Source organism: Pezoporus occidentalis, unplaced genomic scaffold, assembly GCF_034315485.1.
Source record: "Pezoporus occidentalis ecotype Australia unplaced genomic scaffold, CSIRO_AGI_Poc_V1 ctg123, whole genome shotgun sequence".
NCBI classification, from domain to species: domain Eukaryota; kingdom Metazoa; phylum Chordata; class Aves; order Psittaciformes; family Psittacidae; genus Pezoporus; species Pezoporus occidentalis.
The window spans coordinates 165,039-184,289 of NW_026913027.1; the positions used below are offsets into that span (position 1 = coordinate 165,039).

Sequence of the window (19,251 nt, forward strand, 5' to 3'; positions counted from 1 at the left end):
GCTGTGCTTCTAGAGCCAGGCAGCCAAGTTTCCATCAATAGCTCTCTAAGCACTACAGGTCCCTCCATTCACCACAGTGGGTAGCCAGCCAGGATTACAAAGCATGCAGTTCCAAAAGTGACACTTGCCTGAAGCAACAAATAAACCATTTCTCAAACTACCTTGCTGGGTAGCAGCTAGGCTGGCTCAGCTCTGCTCCATGGACTGCCTCCTTTCACCTGCCCCAGGAGGTGCCGACACAAGCCCAGGTCACAACTTCACCCTTGTTTCTCAAGTCACCTGCAAACACTCTTCCTGACACGCAGGTGTATGACATTCACCGGCAAATTTGTTTGAATGTGCATCCAAATAGTTTATGTGACCAAGTCACAGCCTAATAAGATTTAGATAATGGAAAAAGCATTAAATGAAATACGTAGTTTCTCTCATGAGTACCTTTGAGTTTCAAATTAATTAAAGATCACAGCTACGTTTTATATTAATTTATTAGAAAAAAGATACACAGTTTAATGTGCAAATATATACAACAAACATTACAATGAAACGTGAGGAAGGCGAGCTCCTTCCCTCTATCAATGACTTACTCCTTTGTAACAGAGATGACTGTTTAATGCTTCCCCACAGATTTACAAATACAAAAAACGTATAATGCTTCATTTGCACAAGACAAAATTTTCTTTTGATTTGAACAAAAAATATTCTGGCTTTGACATGGCAAAAGTCTGCTGTTTTGGTGGCTTTTTTTGTTTGTTTTCTTCTTAAAAACCTGAGCAAGTTTTGCGGAACAGGGGAACAAAGGGAAGGCATTGCCCTGTGCCTCATTCTCATCACAGCATCTGATGGGCTTTGAATTCCTAAACCACTGAGCATTCAAGTGAATGCAACTCCAAAGTCTACATCTATAATGCAATTAGTGACATGGAAGGGAGAAAGCACTACCATTGGCAAAAGAGAGCTGGGTGACAACACCGGGCTCGAGTTCGATGGTGATTTCTCAAGGAAAGTATTCCTATCTGTCAGTAAGGAATTTTATGCTGCCTCCTGCAAGAAAGGAATTATAACTGGAAAGTGCAGTTCAGACCTAAAAGGAAATGAGTCTTGGATCCTGCTATGCCTTGCTCAAATGCGTGATGACTGAAAGGCTGCAGAATAAGGCCATATTAAACCCAAACACAGTAAAGACCTTGGGAGTGTGTGGAACTCCCAGTAAGCACTGAAATGCTTCTCGCTCCACAGAGGAAGTTCAGACCAGACTGATTTCTTTGTGATTCTTTAGGATGTATTTCAAGCAGGTGCTTGACGCAGGCTGTTTCTATATTCAGTGGCCACAGACAATGTCAGTAAGAGATCCATCTCACCCTGCTCTCCTCCCTCTTGTGCTGGGGTGCTGACATACTAGCTCACTCACCAGCTGCGGGGGAATCCAGCTGATCACCCTGACAGCAACTGCAGGACTGACTTGGGTTTTTCCACGTTGCCCTGCAACCGAGCATCATCTGACAACTCCACAGAGTGACACTTCCAATTAAAGAAAAGCTTTTCTGCTCATTTGGAGCTTCATTTCAAAGGAGAAACCCCAGCACTGCTGGACAAGGCACTACAAGTCCTGAGCTGTGCAATGCCAGCCCTCCCCAGCAGACAAGGGTTTCCTCAGGGTCCACTGGCTACCCCATGCTCATTTAGGTGCAGAGCCTCTCTCTGCATCAGCTCTCATGATACTTTTTGAAGAAATACACACAAATAATGACAGAGCAGACCCACAGCAAAAAGCAGACTCCACCAGGAGTGTGCCTGCCTGACCCCAGGGCCAAAATGTACAGTTTTGGACTACATCTTCAGACATGATGCTGTCAAAAGCTGACTCGGTTTTCAGGTGCTGTCACAGGTTTTCCTTCCTCTTTGGCCAAGGGTTCAGTATTTAAGAACAGACTTACTGAAGCAGTGACTCCTTTTTGCTTTGTAACATCACTCCTCTCCCACCTACAAGTTCCAGTGGCACTGCAGTGGTTGGCAGCCCGTGGGGATGTCAGGCGCTGCTGTGGCTCCATTCACACCAAAATCCTTCATGATGGGGTGGCCACCAAGCAGATTTGGCCTTTGCCGCTCTCCCACCATCCTCCTTCTCTAAAGTATTGTGGAATTTGACTAAAACAAAAGAAGAAAAGCCTTGAGGGAGCACCGCTCTGCTTCCAAACCCTTTGTTGGGGGGTATTTTTTTAATTGCTCCTGTTTTGTGTGTTGTGCTTACACAAGAATGCAGGGCACGGACCCTGGAGCAGAGGGTAAAATAGACCTTACATGAAACAACGGAATAACCCCCAAACCTAGCTTTTAGTTTAGAAGCTAAAGTTAGGAACCAGTGAGCAGCATCTGATCAGGATAAGAGTGCACTGGGGTCAAGCAGGGAATACATGAAGTTGAACGGAGGCCATTCAGGTCCAAGGACAGACCCTGTCAAGCTATATGTTTATGTCCTTTTAATGGAAAACTAAATGCCAAAAGAGCTCTTTCTATCCTAAACTTCTGAACAATCCCTTAGCCAGGTTTTCCAAAGTTTAAATGTTTGTACAATAAACTGGAACAACAAGCCAGTCAGTGCTCTCCAGTAACGTGGTGGTTTTGCACTTCACGGGGTTTTCTGACAGCATGATAAGAAACTTCCCAATCAATCAGGAGCTGATTTGTATGTTATTGCAACCTTCACTGGGGGCTGCCATCCCATCACTTGGCAATTTGGAGTCTGTGGCAGCATAGCATAATTTTCCCTGTCCTTTGTGAGTGCTTTTTGTCCCCTACCTCTTAGCTGGTCTTTTAACTCTTTCAGTCCTGCAGCATGCACCAGAAGCTTTCAGCGACATGCATTACTAGCACACCTTGAAAGCAAGGCAACTCTTTGGAGCAGGAAGGCAAACACCTCCGTCACTGTGGCCATTCCTCACTTCCCCTCCAGCAGCTCTGCAGAGGCGCAGTTCTCCGCCGCCTCTCCCCAAACCCACTTCCCCTGTAGCAGTACCACACCCAGGGCACGGTTGCTCAGAGCTCTCCTAAAGCAGTTTAAAACAGAACAGCTGGGTTCTCACAAGGCAAATGTTGCACCAGACAGACAAGATTTATATGGAGAAATCTGAATTCTTCTCAAAACTTTTATGAACATTAACTTCCATTTTAGAGCTTTGGGGAGGGGAGGAGAGGAAAGGGGGGAAACAGAGTAGAAAGAAACAGCAGGACAGCTATCTGCAGTATAAACACCATTTATCCGAGCAGCTCTAGTCCAGGACACTTTATGTCCACAGGCCTGGGTGCCCAGTTTGCCCCAGAGTCAATAAAGGCGCTGGTGAACCTCATTGTTCTCACAGGGTAAACTAATAAGAGCCTGGTCACCAGGGATCCCCAGCTTTGTGTTTGCGCTAAAGCAGCAGCGAGACTTGCAAGCACTTCAGCTCTCTTGAGGTAGGAGAAAAACGGTGTTTGTGTCAGCGACGCTGCCTCTCCCAGCAGGACGTGTGACTTGGACGTGTCTCTCAGCCTCCCAGAGGGCTCACAGGGCTGAAGCAGAATGGGTGCAAGAAGGACAGCAAGCAGGAGCCTTGAAACGCCAGTGGTTTCTGCGGTGACATTTCCACAACCTCTGTTTGGTAAATCAGCATTTTTGGGATGTCAGATTACAGTAACACATGTGGCAGCAACAGGCACGTCAAGGGAGGCCAGGGACTGGGCACTGTCAAAGAGGAAATCTTGCACAAGGTCTTAGCTGTCTGTGGGTACTGACAGGATCAGACCTCTTAGGGCTAGTGGGACTTACATGAGCAAAGCCTGCGCGATCAAATCCAGTGTGGGTCACCCAGCAGTACTGCGGACTTCCATGGATCAGGTGCCTGTAAACCACCTTAAGATGAAATTTGCAGCCAAGCTTTTAAGTTAAGTATGTTATAAACTATACACATATGTGATCCTGAGATAGTGCCTGTAACAAGTCCCAAGGTAGATAAGCTTCCTGAATCCAGAGGTCCTCATGCTGCGTAAGCGCATTGTTTTATGCTGGCAGGCCTGCTGGCCTCTCTTGGAGAATGCTGCACTTCCTCATTCTTTTTTTTTTTTGGGGGTGGGGTGTGGGGTAGGGTGGGTCTAGTGAAACAATCAGTTTGAGGGCTGCTACCAGCAATTCCAATGGCATTTCTTCTGCAGTTCAGATGAAAGCATTCTTGATCCTTTGCCAGTTTTCCCAAGACTTGCAGAAACAGGCTCACAGCTTCCCTTTCAATTTTTTGGCCAGCCAAGAGCTGTGTGCCTGCAGCCTCCTGCTAGAGGAGCAGCTGTGCTGTGCTGTGCCGAAGATGCTCCTCAAGATAGGGGAGAAAACACCAGTAGGGATCAGACAGAAAGGCAACAAGTATGAGCCACAACAGAGAGAAACTTAACATGATGACCGTCATCCAGAGGGTCAAAGACCACGAGCTCCAGTCCCATCAGTACATAGTCCTGTTTTGAGTTTCTGACAGCATCAGCTCAGAGTCAGACCCTTTAAACCCAGGGGAAAAATATTTTCCAAAATTCTCTTTGCTTAAGAACTGTATATTCAAAAAGTCCTTTTTATTGTTTCAGTATTTTAGCCCTTAGTTGATTAGTCACCAATACCTGTCAGATGCCCACTGCCGTAAAAGCACTCTGAGCACCTGCAGTATTTGTAGGAATATCAAAAAATAGCTTTAGCAACTAGGAATTATGCAACAGAGGGAGAAGGCGGGACTAACTAGATTAATGCAACATGTAGTGGATTTGTTAACATTAAGTGTATGACTCGTTGCAGAATCATGCCAGAAAATGGTACCATGTAGCTTACTGGTAGGGGCAGTAAAAAGGGTAATGCATTACTTAATCATCAGTGAACCACTCACTCATTCAACATACTATTTCCAGCTGAAATCAAAGGTTTCCATTAAAAATGCCATTCCTCTACAGAGCATAGCATCTCACAACTCTCTCTGCCTTTGAACTCTACTGTGATAGCTGCTTCATTAACATTGTGGTTCCAGTGCAAAAAAAAACCACCTTCCCCAGATCCCAGATCATCTTCCTTTAGACTTTTGATTGCCTCTCATCTGTCCATTCCTGCTTAGTGTTCTGTAAAGCTTGAGTCTTCTGTTCATCTACCTGGACATAGTCCACTCTCTGCTCTTCAGAGAGAAATGGTTTCTGTGGGAGAGAGTTAAAACCAACATATCAATTTTAGGGTTGAAAAGGGATGCTAGTGAAACTTGTCTTGATTTTCTGTTTTCCCTTTCCCTTGTTCCTTGATTGCTTCACTTCACCTTGAAGCTCACAGTGACATCAGCTGACAAAAGCATTGCTTTACAGCCTGCTTTAGCTATAATTATCCGTCACCCTGTCACTCAGCCCAGCACAGCAAGCAAGGGAAACATGCTGTTCTGGCTATTTCCATGCAGACAATCATTCCCTTCTCATCTGAGTGATCCTGCTGCAGGGATAACCTCACTGCATTTTAACTACAGGGGGAGGGGGGTTAAATAAGGAACTTTAGTAGACTTTTGCATCTAGAAGTATTACCTGATTGGGAAAATGATGTAAAATGGCCCAAACTAACCACAGCTCATCACTTTGCAGAGTACCTACCCACCTCCTGGACAGGTTATAAGCTCTTTGGAAGAAGAAATGTATTTTCTCAGCATGGCTAAGGAAATTGAAATGCCTTTGGTGATGCAAGAATAAGGATGTACATTTTGCCATGTTACAAGAGATGGTACAGTTTCATCTTGTGAACTTATCATGGGCTGTAACTTGTTATGGCAGAGAGACTGGGGGGAAAAATAGTAGGAAAGGGTTTGTGGAGACTTGATGAAAATGAAAGAGAACGTCGAGATCCTGCAAGCACTAAGCAGCTTGTCCACAAGCCCTCATGGCTGCACATCCCAGCACAGCCTCTTGCCCTCTGCTTGTGTTAATGACCCCGTGAGTCACGCTAAGGACACCTTGTTATCACCCTAATAGTGCTTTTATTACATTAATCTTGAGCCTGCCACAAATGCAGTCAGCTGGAAACACAACTGACTTCATCATGGCACCTAGAGCACCTAACAGAGTGTGAATCTCAATCTTGTTTTCCTCCCAACAGACAAAAAGACAGGAGGCCGTGGGGTTTTTCAGATGTCTCATACCTTCTGTACAGGGGATGGGGAAGCAGAATTAAAATCCAATGCTAAGTAATCAAGGTTAGATTTCCTTGTCCATGGAAAAGCACCACTGTATGGAGATGTTGCCTGTCTGTGTTCCTGTCGGGAAAGAAGAGAAACACTTAAGCCTCTTAAAACATGATCCTAAAAGGAAGCAGGGCCACACTGTGAAGTGGGAGACTCATCTGGCAAAACGCAAGTTAGTGGAGTCAGCACCCATGTAATTTTCTATGCCAAGGGCGCCATTTGGTGACTAACCACAGGGTAACATTGACTAATTGCAGGATGGCATAAAGACATGGTGAGAGCCTTTTTCTCCTGGGAATTACAGCAAAACAAGCAAACTGGGCTGTCACCCAGTCACAATGTCACCAGGAAGGACTTGTGCCCGGTTTCTCAGCCCAAGGCCGTGAAAGGCTCAGATTTGCAAGGGTGCCCTCTTAATCATCGTTGTTCTATGAATTTGAAGAAATGGTGATAATTCTGTTCAAATCTAGGAACTGAAAATTAATCTCAGGAAAATCACAGATGACCACAAATGTATGGATGGTTTTATCTGACTAGAAAAATCAAATGGGGAGTAGTTACAACTGGAACTGCCCTCCTGAGCAGACCTGGCTTTAGTAGAGGTGTGGTTAAAATTTGGTTCATAGAGACTGTGGTCAGTTTTGCAATATGTTTCTATAGCCACTGCTGTTGGGCTTTGGCTCTGAAGCCAGATCTGTAGACACTGGCTCAGATCAAGGGTTTTGTGATCTATTTCCACCTAAAATTCAAAGGAAACTGAGATTCTGGTCTTTTTGCAAGATACGGCTAAAGAGTGAATGAAGAAAAGGAAGCCACAAAGCCAGATGTTCTTCTTTCATGGGATGGGAAGTGGGGTTAGTGCCACCAGCCAAAGCAGAAGCAATAAGAGACTTTAATGGGAGTTCTGTTTCTGCACAATATTTGGTGTGTTCCTTTAGGAAGTGCACTAACGGCTTTCTGTCATTTCCTAGGAGACTTTGTGGGGCACACTTTTAAAAGGTGAAAAGATTTAATTTTCCTTTGCCTTAATGAGTTCTCATGTAAATATGGCTGATCCCTGTGATCTCTTGGAACTGCTCAGCAACATTCGTGGGCGAACAGCTGAGTTCTGCAGAGCAGAAGAAGGGCTCCCCTCATCTCTCTGTAAATTGGTCTCACTGTCTTTGCTTTAAAACCATTTCATCATTTTTTTAAAACACAGAAGGCAAAGGACAAACCTCCTCGACATTTTTTCTTAGAAAACAAACTTCTGCATTCTCCATCAATGTGACAGAGCAGAATAAAGCAAAGGATGGCTGTGTGAAAATGAAGATTACCATATGAATGTAACTTTCTTCCTCTTCTCCGGAAACTGAATTGGCAAATATTCTTGCTGAATTAATACCGTCTCTTTCTGGTGAGATAAAGCTCATTCGATTGCTATGAAGAAAAACACAGGAGAGGTTAAGGAAGCATTTTACAGATGCTCTGAAATGAAGCCAAAGCCTGACACAGTCCATATGGTGAATAAACTCACACTAACGCTGCAGCCTTTATGGAGAGGATGTCCAAAACCACTCCTTAGTTCTAGAAAAATTGTGCTATGTGGCTGTGTGTTGATTTTTTCCCCTGGGATTTATGAAAGTTTGTCATCTTTGATATGACAGAAAGCATAAAACAGTTGAGCAACTCAACAAGGGGCACAGAGACAGATATCATTCATTCAGGTAATATATGCCAGTGGGGCAGTTACTCAGTTATGTGGGTATCCACATTTCGAAGACTGGTGTGAATTAATCAGCTACTGGAGGTGCATGCAGAGGAACTTGTCTGGCTTTGAACACAGTGTAAACACATGCTGCCTGTGCTATGGAGAGGGCTGCAACTCAGCCCTTGTACCAGGAAATCTCTCCTGCTAACATAACCGCCAGAGGTATATCGTGAGTAAATTATTGCAGGCTAGCACAATGGGGTTAGTTGTTAGGAAATTGGATGGCCACTTTGTGCAGCAGGAGCAGTATAATTCCTTTGCTTTATTAGTTCCGGGCATACTTCTTTTTTTTTTTAGTTTTGTTAATGTAAAACAGGCAAACTCCCTCTGAGCTCGTTATCCTTCAGCACTCTGCACTGTGTCAGCACTAATTAACCACAGCGCTCTGGCAGGGATGCTTGGGAGGCAGGCTACTGGGTTTCCCTAACAGGCAGCACACAGGACTGAAGGGCTTAACCATCTTTGGACTATACAGCTGAGAGAGGGGTCTGCAATGAGAAAACATCTATCTCGTGTCCTTTTTGCCCTTCAAGTGACTACCTGAGGCAGGGCAGTGGAAATGCCCTGTCTGGCACTTATGCTAGCAAGACTCTGCCTTTCTCAGAGTGTCTGGGGTATGCAGAGTAGGCTGATGGGAATTCTGGCTTTTGCATGCAGCTGGCTCTCCTGTCTGCCTTTTCCCACAGTACCAAGATCCCCCAGCCAGCAGGCTGCAGTCCTCCCCTCCTCACGAGCAACCTGAAGATTGCCCTTGGCTCCCAACGGTGTCATCTGTTCACTGTACCTGGGCTTTGGGACCAAATGCATTTGTTTTACCCCAAAACTAATTTCCAGTGACAAAACAACAGATGAAGTTGGAATTGCTGTGTGGCAGCACAGAAGTCTACACCCAGGCTACAAGTCAGGCAGATCTTTATCTTATTTGGTTTTCCTTTGCTATATTAATTCTCAGAAACAAAAATAGCTCTATCACTTTGAAAAGAATAATTAAGGCACATGAAGCTTTTACCTATTGCAGCAGCCACACCAGAGTGCAGGCCAGCTCCAGTCTTTTTGAAAGGAACCTTCAAAACAGACTGAGCATCACTGCATGATGCTGAATGCCCTGGAGCTTCCCATTGTGAAAGGGAGCCTTGATTTTTACAGACAGCAAAAGCCTGGGGGATGCTAGAAGGAGCCCTGGGGAATTTTTGTTTGTGGACTTTGCCAGGAAACTGTTTCTTGTGGGATGTGATAAGTTATTTTTAACTACATTCCACAATGTTAATGCTTAAAAGATTGGAACAGCAGGTTTCTTGATGACTTACTAAGGCACAGTCCACATCCTGGTCACAGCAGCATGCTCCCGGATTGTGGAGAGGTTCCTCAAGTCCAGAGGAGGTGGCCGTGCTGCAAGTAGATACAAAAGGAACTACATTTCCAATAGCAGAGCTAAAGAAAAGTACCGATTGTTCAGAAAAACACAGTTTGATATTAACAGTAAGAACCTAACAGAGTATTTAACAGAATATAATAGGTACAACCAAGACAGAAATCAGTAACAAATGATCTCTTTAGTCAGTGCAAAGTCCCTCATTTACCCTAAAATAACACAATAAATACAACAGGCATAAGCAGAGTGAGTGCCCCACCAGGTCCATATGCTTGCCTCAAATCTGCGCTGCATATGCTGCCCTCAAGAGGAGCGGCCAGTTCAGCCTACAGGTAAAAACAGGTTTTGGGCTCTCTTCAATAAAAACATCCTCCAAATGGAGGATCATTCTTCTCACCGGTCAACGTCCATTTTCCAATCCATTCCCAAACCCGTCTAAGAAAGGACTTGAGCTTTGCTTCCTGGCAATGGTCTAGATTTCTGTGTCCACAGTAGCACTTCCTGAACTGATTTCTGAGTAGCCCTGTGGCTCTGCAGCCCAAAGAAGCTTAATACAGGCTAGGTTTAGGCAATTTCTCCAGTGCAAAGCTGAATTTTGTCCCCACTATATCCTCTGGAAGTGCAACCCAGATTCTGGAGATGCCATGAAGAGCAGAAGTGGAAAATTACCATCAGTAAAAGCATCTGCAGGAAATTCCTAATTAAACAAGACATCTGCGCCTGCCCAACAGAGTTTTAACCAACAGCCCACACATCAAGTTTGAATATTTCAGTGTTTGGATATTCTGTTCCTGGAAGGTCAGGGAGCTGGTGAGACAGCAGTATATGTACTTCCAAGCTGCAGGCTTTAATGTGCTGTCTCTCCAAGGCTATGTCCATTTGGTCATTTGCAATCAGAGTGGACCTGAAGCTATGCACCATGCTAATGCGGTCAGCTGGTCTTTGACTGCAAACACAGGCATGGACACTCTTCCCATGCTCACAAACAACCCCGCAGAGTCACCCCATACTACAGTACTATAAGGCACTTACACAGCAATTCAATCCCTCTTCTAGAACGGTAAGCCCTTTAACATACCCCCAGGGCACTATCAAAGGAGGCCACCCCTGTCCCTGCTATCAGGCTCCCTTGGCTGCCAATTGCACTTTAGGTCTGGACTTACATTTCCTACGAGGCTTGAGGTCTCTGTTCACTGGAGGGGGCTCCAGGTCCGAGGGAAGCTCAGGTAAGGGGCTGGTGAGTTTTTCAGTGCTGACAACGGGGAAGGTAAACGTGGCTGAGCCAGGGCTCATGGGGATGTAGCCGTCGGGTGAACAGTCAGAGCCAGGCGCAGAGGGAGAGGTGCTGGGGCGCATGGGCACATAGCTGTCTTCTGGGCTGTCTGAAGCAGTCGAGTAGAGTGGGGAGAACCGGCAGGGCTTCAGAACCGAAGGAGGAAAAGAAACTGCTCAACAAATGAACAGCTAAACCCCTGCAAGCTGACAAGAGATCTGAGCCCAAGGCCACTCCTGACATGAGAGGCTCAAGCCGGAAAGACATGAGACAAATGTGTGAGTTTAGATGAACACTCCAGCTCTGAAGAAGTCTACTTCTGAGCTTTACAGGTCACTGCTGGAAACTAGAACCAAACTTATTGGTGATTTCAGTATGTTAAATCCTCCAACTTCAGTGAGGCTGCACTTGCCTCTCCCAGCAGTAATTCTGATCTGTAAAATGAAGGAGGCTCCTACATGCAAAAAACATGTGAAAGGAGAACATACGATGAACTAGATCTTTGCAAACTTGGAAGCTGAGAAAGCAGACGCACACCTACAAGTTTAGAGATAGCTGAGAGTAAACACTAGAAATTTATTTAAGGTAGGTTAGTGCTGGCTGAATCGTAAGAGTAACTGATTACAAACCTTTCAAGCTTTCAAAGGAAAGAAAAATGTATGTTGCCCACCACCAGAGCTTACATGTAAGCAACAAAAAAACAAGACTCACACAGAAGACAATATCCAGCAGTACCAGGCAGAAGACTGGCTATGGGATGTGTAATGGTGCTACATATAACCATGGCTGTCAAAGGCAAAGTCAGGAAGCTTGGTCTGACAAGAGTCCTGAATCACAGGTACTTTGTGAGCCAAGACTCTTAAAGAAAAGGTATCTCTGAGGGTCATGAAGTGATAGGCTTCTTCAGACCCTTTTTTTTTTCAACAGATAAGCAGTGTTCTCAGGTGCCCTGTGTCAACAGTTTAATTCTTGAGGCTATTGGTACCCTTTTTCATAATAAACCTGGCTTCATCTGCTTTAAAACCAGTGTGTTCAGGGTTTTGGCCTTCCCCTCCCTCTCTTCTCAAAGGCTTTCTACAGCCATGAAGCAGCAGCACAGAAATTGCCCAAAACCAAGTGCTTCTTCCGCTGAGCACAGGAGAGGACTGACTGGATATCAGAATGTGACATGATTCACTTTCTGAAGTCTGTCCTGTGCCAGTCTTTTAAATATACGCAAGCAGAGTACTTTACTTACCAAATTTAAGCTAAGCCTCTTATCCCGACTTCTTAAGGAACTGCCTTCCATATCTGCTGCAAGTGAAAAATGAAAGTGATTAAAAATGTGATAAGGCAGTGCAACCATATGGAGATAATGCTGAAGTAAAGCAAACGGCTCTAATATAACCAGAGTTTCATAAAGATTCCATAACTCCTACTATTTACCCTAAATGAGGAAATCCAATAACACTTAAGACCAGAACTAACTCAGTAGCATTTCAAAAGTGATTATGTCTATTTTAAGCATAATGAAACCGAGGAACATGCTCATGGGCAATCCAGGTATAACTTACACTTCCTGTAACACAAGCAGTTGGGGAAAGACTGGTGTGGTGTGGAAAAGAAGCAACAAAGCAAACATTTAAACCCAGCTCCTGCTCTAGTCCCGCTCTGTTTCCCATGTCAGATTGGATAAATTATATGAAGAAGGGAATATTGATTCATCATTGTTTGGAAAGTTATTTAGGAGCCTCATATGTAAGGTGCCAGGGAAGCACATGTTGTACAGAGGGTTCATGGGGGAACCTAATGGTAAGAGATAAACTCTTCTCTTTGTCACCCAGAAATGCTGATGTGGTACAAGTGGCTCAAGCTGATGGGGATCAAACAGCCAGAGAAGAGGTCACCAGTCAGTGTGTCCCCTTGTGCAGGCTGGCCTTTGTCTTGCTGTAGGTCAATTTGAATTTTAAAGCAAATGGCAACCCCCCTAAAATCCAGAATTCAGTGCATAGATCATCAACAGTGGGAGATGCTTATGACTGCCATTCTTTTTTGGAAAAGAATTTTCTGTGCAGAAAATAGCTTTTCTGTGAGAATGCATTAAACCCTGCTACCACGCTAATGCAGTCCCTGCTCTTATGGTGGAGATGCCAATACCGCACTGCAATTTTGTGTTGGTATCAGCATAAAAGGCCAAGGTGCTAAACAAGAACAAAGCAATACTGTTAGTGCAGATACACATTCAGAGACAGTCACTGTCCTGGGACAGCTACATTTATTTATTAGTTTGGCAAAAAGACATTGAGGCACAACACTCCAGCAGATGCCAGGATACAGGTGCCTTACACTTATACCCCTCACTCCCCTTCATGGCACTGCAATCAGCATACACTGCCTTTGCACTGGATTCATTACATCTGTTCAGCTTTTACAGGTTGCCAGGGGCAAAACATGAAGTAAATAACTGGAGTGGGCTCACTCGGGGAGCTGGTGAGGAGCAGCTGCTTTCTCCCTGTTCCTTGTTTCTGATCTTTCTTGTTAAGCACATTTTAATTCAGAGTTTAACCTTTCAAATAGTTTCAGCTGCACTTAGGGGAAGAAAAAACAGAAGCACTTATTAATTCATTGCTGCCCCCTGTCAGGCAGAGATAACCTTGCAGCACTGTAGCAGAGCATGACATTCGGCCACTTAATCCTCTTAAAAACATTGGTTGTGAATTGGGCTGGAGGAACGTTAACTGTCTCACGCACACTGGTGTTAGAGCGGCACCCATGCAGGAGCAGAGCAGCACCTTTTGGGGAGCAACCAAAAGTAACTGATAAGTAAGAAGACCAATTCCCCTGATGGGTGTTTCGTCAGAAGCCTTCCAAGAATTGTTTGTACACTGATAAACAGGCTGGGCAGAGGTCTCCTTGCTTTAGCTTCTGAGCTTTAAGAGCAAGATCAAATAGTTCAACATTCAAACTACAGGAATCTTAAGGACACTTGTCCTTGAAAACCTCCATTTTCTTCCTTGTCAAAAATACCCCATCACTACAAAATACTTGATGATTTCCAGCCAGGTATTCCAGCTGCCTCCCTCTGTTCTCTTTATTCTGTGGCTCCACAAAATAAGACTTTCTGTGTATGCTGGGTTTTACACCTTGATGTTCTGTTTTTTGACTTATTTCTGTTTGCCATGATGGTGTTTCCAGAACAAGTCGCCTCAGCTCAGAGCAGAGCTTGCTTTGCAGCAGAGCCTCAGTCTGCAGCGGGTTTTCAGGCTACCCTGACTGAAGTGCAAGGACAGAGTGGGATTTACTCAAGGACAGAGTCCCTGGTTGCACTGGGATTACATACCATCCCCAGTGGCTCCCTGGCTTCCTGTTCTTTACTCTAAGCTGCCCAAAGACATGCTGCTGTTATGGAAAGCACTGGAAGTAGTGGAGCAGCACAGCTACGAAGGCATTTCCCATGTGCAAGCCCACATTTTGACCTGCATAAACAGAGAGTTTGGCGTTGCCTGATTCCATGGGTGGCTTTTAAGTTTTGTTTTTCTACTGCTTTCCCTTTTGGAGAGGGAGGGGGCATAGAAAACTGTCAAGCCATGAGGCACCCTGAAGAGATCGCAGTCAAATTGCTGCCCATGTGTACACGCACTGAGGTGGCTTTTATGGAGCAGCAGCTGAATGTGAGGTACAGGTCTGAGCTAGTTTGAAACAAGCATTTCAGGTAGCTTTGAGTGCTGTGTGATTTCACAGTGGGGAGGACAGGAAGGCACAAGTGGAGGTGGGCACCTCTCTGTGCTCAGGAGCAGCTCCGTCCCTCACCAGTCCTGCTTCTCTGGCTCTCAGAAATGCACTCACCTTTCCAGTTCCTCATGTTGTCTAAGCTGGACAAGGAGATCCTCCTGGGCACCAGAGCAACCTGAGCCCTGCAGATCCCTGCGTGGCCATTCTGGAGGGCCCCACCACCAACCTCTTCCCCTCTCCTGTCTGAGAAGTGGGTTGGCTTGGGTGGCCGTGGCGGAGGGGTGTTGGAGAGGACGTCCAGCTGGGTCACACCGTAGGGCAGCACGCTTTGGCTCTTGTCAATCTGAAAGGTTGGAGTCAGTGGTGTCCCCAGCAGTGGAGAAGAGGAGGAAATGTCACTGGGTGGCCCGTTAACGTCTATGTTCCTCAGCACGGTGCTGGGATTGGCCAGCGGGGCCCCATCCTGGTGCACAGTGCCTGCGCTGGAAGGCTGTACAAGGTATAAGGAGGGCTGGGACTGCAAGGAGTCGACAAAAACATCGTCTGATGAGGTTTGCTCCAGAGATCTGTCCGAATTCGACCAGCTGTCACACCTGCACAGAGACAGAGGTCAGGACCTGTGCTTTCCTTTTCTCCTGGTTGCAACTGAATACAGCAAAAATGAAAACAACCCCATAGCTCAGGGCTAAAACTGTCCCTTCCCTATGGTTGTGCAAGTTCTCCCTGAGCTGGACTGGGACACTTTGTGGAGCACCTTGGGCAGCAGCCAGCAAAACGGGCATCTGGAGGGAGGCTGTATGTGAGCTTGCCAGCCACCCACCCAGGAAAGTGACAGCACCAACATACAATGCTTGACTGCTAATCTGTGCTATGAAAAAAACCCTGTAAATCGGATTAGGCTGGTGGTCCCCTGTTGTGCTCAGGAGCCTGCCCCGAGTGGCAGGGCTCAAGGACCAGTTTGTCCCAGTTTCCCAGGCCATCACTGGGCAGGCAGAGGGTGGCTCTGGCAGAGCCCAGACCTACCTGTTGTGGCTGAGCTTGCCCGACTCGCAGTTGGAGAGGAAGAGGTAGTCGGGGAGGAAGACCGACTCCGACTCGCTGGGGGTCTCCTCTGCAGCGGACGCATCAGCAGCAGCATGGTCCACTGAGAAGGAGGGGTCAGCGATGCGGGAGGCGTGGGTAGAGGTGGCTGGTGATGGCTGCGGGGATGAGGTCGTGTGAGACAGGCTCTCCACTGAACCTGCAAGGGGAATGGATGGCCCCAGATGAGGGACAGCTCTGGCTCACCCTGGCCATTGCCAGCTGCCAAATTGAAGGGCAGACACACCTTGCTTTGGGGTCTCCTGCTCCTGCAGAGTTGTAGCATCCCTACTGCAGACAGTAATGAAGACAACCTGTTTTCAGGAGAGTGCTGAGGCACAGCAGTCTGTCTTAGCAAGTATGTTTTGGGACCTACTGCAAATATTCATGTCCAACAATTCAAATTAATGGTGACAAGGGAAAGGACTGATTTCTTCCTACTTTCTTCATCTCAGTGGACAAAAGTGAGCTTTGCAGCTCATGGGGTAGCTGTATTTGTTGCACCTCTGAACGTGTCTGCAAACTCCTTATGCCTGTCTAGATCAGACATGAAAGCCAGGAGAGCTATGGTGTAGCTGTCATTGCCCAGTTGGCTTGTTGGTTCTGCTGGGTTTCTAGAGGCTACAAGGCTCAGGGGAGCCTGTGCTCTGTGACAGAGCACTCCAGTCCTCCCAGCACAGAGAGGGGTGGTGGAAGGCAATGGAGCAGATTTGGGCTGCAGACAGCAGGGCTGGCCCAGGCTGCACAGAGCTGGCTGGCTGCTTAGCCCCGCGTCCACCTCCATCCCTGCTGGAGAGCCAGGGCAGCTGAGCAGAAGGGATGAAGGAGTCTTGGCACTGTACTGGGTTGTTGCAGTTACTTCTTAACCCTGGGAGGTGTTAGGTATGTGTGCAACCAGGTCAGGAGAGATGGAGGGGGCTGCCAAGGCTTGGGGGGTTAGACAATAACATCAGTAAGTGCAAACAAAACCCTCTAATGACCCTGGCTTCCATACCAGCCACCATGGGCTTCAACCAGGCCTATTGCTGATCTCTGCGAGAACAGTAAACTAGCAGATTTTCTTTCTCTCTGCACTACCCCACACCTCACTCTTTTAAAGCAGGGAGGGAGTTGCCTCTTTCCTTCCCATCAACCAGTATTGACTCACTGATGCTTCCTCCTGTTAAGTTTCAAGGTCTGGTGCAGTGGTGGACCTCATGTCAGCAAGGCACATAAGCAAGTGCTTAAATTGGTGATGAGATATTGGCACAGGGTGCCCAGAGAAGCTGTGGCTGCCCCATCCCTGGCAGTGTTCAAGGCCAGGTTGGACAGGGCTTGGAACAACCTGCTCTAGTTGAAGGTGTCCCTGCCTGTGGCAGGGGGTTGGAACTGGATGAGCTTTAGGTCGTTTCCAACCCAAACCATTCTGTGATTCTCTTATCTGCTTAAGTTTGAGCAGGTGCTTATAGCAGCAGGATTTCACCAGTGAGCACCTGGAAGGAATGGTTTTTATGGGGTTTCACATTTGCAAAGCAGAGCTGAGAGCTGCAGCCTTCCCATCTGAAACATAACTTTTCTCTTGTTCTTTGTGCTGGCTCAGACAGCAGCTCTGCTTTCAAATCTTGGACTCAGGAGCTGTCTTGCAAGCTGAGGATGATCAAATATGCACCGGAGAACTCCATAGGGATCTCAGAGAGGCACGTTCACGTCACCATCTGACCACATTTTTAAAAAATCCCAATGACAACCAACAACTAAAATCTGCCACAATGCATAAGAAAGAAATTAATGACATTCTGGATTATTAGCAGAAGAGAACAAACAGGCCTGAACTCCATCTGGTACTCTCAGGGTTTAGCCATGGATTATCCCATCAGGAAAGGCTTCGAGCTGCAGACCACATGGCAAGTGTTGTGAGCAGAAGGGAGGGATGGGGACAGCACAGCCCTGCCCTTTTCTAACCTTCGGGGGCTCAGGGACCTGCGGCCAGCTCTTAACAGACTGTCCCTGTCCCTGCCAGCTCTGCTGGTAACCGAATCAGCACGCATTAAAGTTGTACAGTGACAGCAGCTGGGTAGGATAAATTATGCATGGCCACTTTCAACAGTGAGAAGGCAGAGAATAGGTTTGCTGCCTGCCCTCCCCTTTGCCAGAGACACAGCGGGGGGCTTCAGCTGCCAAAATAACTGTTTCACTGGGTATTAACCTGCATTGATGCCAGGGCCATTGGTTGGAGGAACAGAAGGCTTCTCACTACTGTTACAGACCCCACCCCACTCCCCCACAATTCCTATGGTGCAGCAGCAGTGCAGGGACACAGTGAATTAAGGGGGTCCTGCTCACAGCAACCGCCCATCAGGCTGCATGGCCATACCAAGGCAGCAGGAATGCCACCCACCCTCCTGGCCAGGGGCCAGAGCCTGAGATTAAAGAGCAGCCTTGAGTCTGTGTAGCTGGAAAGGGATTTTCTTCTGCTAAGGGTGGAGTATGGAGGGAGTATCCCCAGTGTTTGTCCTCCAGCATCTCCCTTGGGCTGGGAGGAGCTGTCACACCTCCCCTGAGCTCCTGCACAAAAGCCAGGCGCTGCCATGAGCCAGCCTGCCAGGACACTGCCTGCCCCTCTCTGTATGGAGGAGGAAATGATGTGAAGGTGCTCGGGAGAAGGCATGTTTTCAAGGAGAGTACAGTCCCTCCAGGTAGCCCCTCAGTGCAGTGGTCCTGCCTGTCCTTGCTCCCACCACACTGCCCCGGCCTGGGCGATGCTCCCCAGTGTGGCTGCAGCAAGGTCCCAGAGAACCAAACCATCCCCATGCCCTGGCAGGGTCTGTGAACACTGACAAAGAAAAAAACAAATGGGGAGGCATTTAAGGAGGCAAAGAAACCACCAGAGGAGCTGGCAGAAAGGAAGAAGGTCCCAGCAGTGGGCAAGGATGGATATGAACAAGGCTAAACAATTTTCACAGCAGTTTCTCCAGTGGAAAGATGCTATGCTGCATTGTGTCAATCAACTGTGATTTCAGCTTGAATATGGGATAAAGCATGCCCATGATGCCACCTCATTTCATCCCCTCCCCTGCCTGGCCCCTTGGCCCAGGTGTCCTCTCAATCCTCTGCATGGTGTTGTGGTTTAAATCCAGCCACACAGCTCGTTCACTCACTGCCCCCCTTTTCCTCCCTCTTTCTTTCCTGCCAAAAATGAGTCTGACCCAGAAGACCCCCTGTCCTTCCAGGTAACTCCCAGTTACCCGCCGGGCATGACATGCTGTGGTATGGAATACCTCTTTGGTCAGTTTGGCTCAGGTGTCCTGTCTCTGCTTCCTCCCGGATTCCCCTTCTCCCTGGCAGAGCATGAGGCTCACAAAGTCCTTGGTCAGGGTAAACGTTACTTAGCAACAACTGAAAACATCGGTATTATCAGCACTGTTCCCAGGCTGAAAGTCAAAACACAACACTGCGCCAGCTACCAAGAAGGAGAAAAATCAACTGCTACTGCTGAACCCAGGACACATGGCCATAGGTCCATTGTGCAGAACAACTGCTCTTTTGGGAGCCTTCAGCAGAGGTGGAAGCAAGATCTTACATAGAACTGGTAGGAAAACCGGGAGGGAGAGGCCTCTTCCTCCCTCCCCGAAGGTGCCAGCTCCCCCATCATTTTCAGCACCGCCAGCACGGTTCCGCATGGCAGCGAGTGCTGCAGCGCGCTGATTGCTGCTGGCAGGTCCTTCCGACAGCCGCCCTCCCAGGTGCTTCCTGACATCTGCCTGCCTCTCATGTCTCAGCCGTCCCTCTCCTGTTGACAGAACACTGTCCTTTAGCCACGGTTTTGCGAGCTTTGGTCTGCATCTGGCTGCCTGCATTTCAGCCCCGAGGT

The 19,251-nt window shown here is 47.2% G+C and overlaps 1 protein-coding gene across 2 annotated transcripts in view; it reads right to left on the reverse strand.

The window, feature by feature from the left end:
* Nucleotides 1–467: 467 nt before the first annotated feature.
* GAB3 (GRB2 associated binding protein 3) overlaps nucleotides 468–19,251 on the reverse strand; it is a 64,640-nt gene continuing 45,856 nt past the window's right edge. Inside the window, exons 3-10 of one of the 2 annotated variants that reach the window (XM_062607431.1) lie at nucleotides 15,345–15,561; nucleotides 14,436–14,914; nucleotides 11,848–11,900; nucleotides 10,501–10,756; nucleotides 9,273–9,354; nucleotides 7,532–7,634; nucleotides 6,174–6,287; nucleotides 468–5,193 (exon numbers count right to left, since the gene is read on the reverse strand). In XM_062607431.1, coding sequence (XP_062463415.1) covers nucleotides 5,077–5,193; nucleotides 6,174–6,287; nucleotides 7,532–7,634; nucleotides 9,273–9,354; nucleotides 10,501–10,756; nucleotides 11,848–11,900; nucleotides 14,436–14,914; nucleotides 15,345–15,561 — 1,421 coding nt within the window. In that variant the 3' untranslated portion in view covers nucleotides 468–5,076. Of the gene's footprint in view, nucleotides 5,194–6,173; nucleotides 6,288–7,531; nucleotides 7,635–9,272; nucleotides 9,355–10,500; nucleotides 10,757–11,847; nucleotides 11,904–14,435; nucleotides 14,915–15,344; nucleotides 15,562–19,251 lie in introns of both variants that reach the window. The other variant, XM_062607430.1, reaches the window with a different exon arrangement.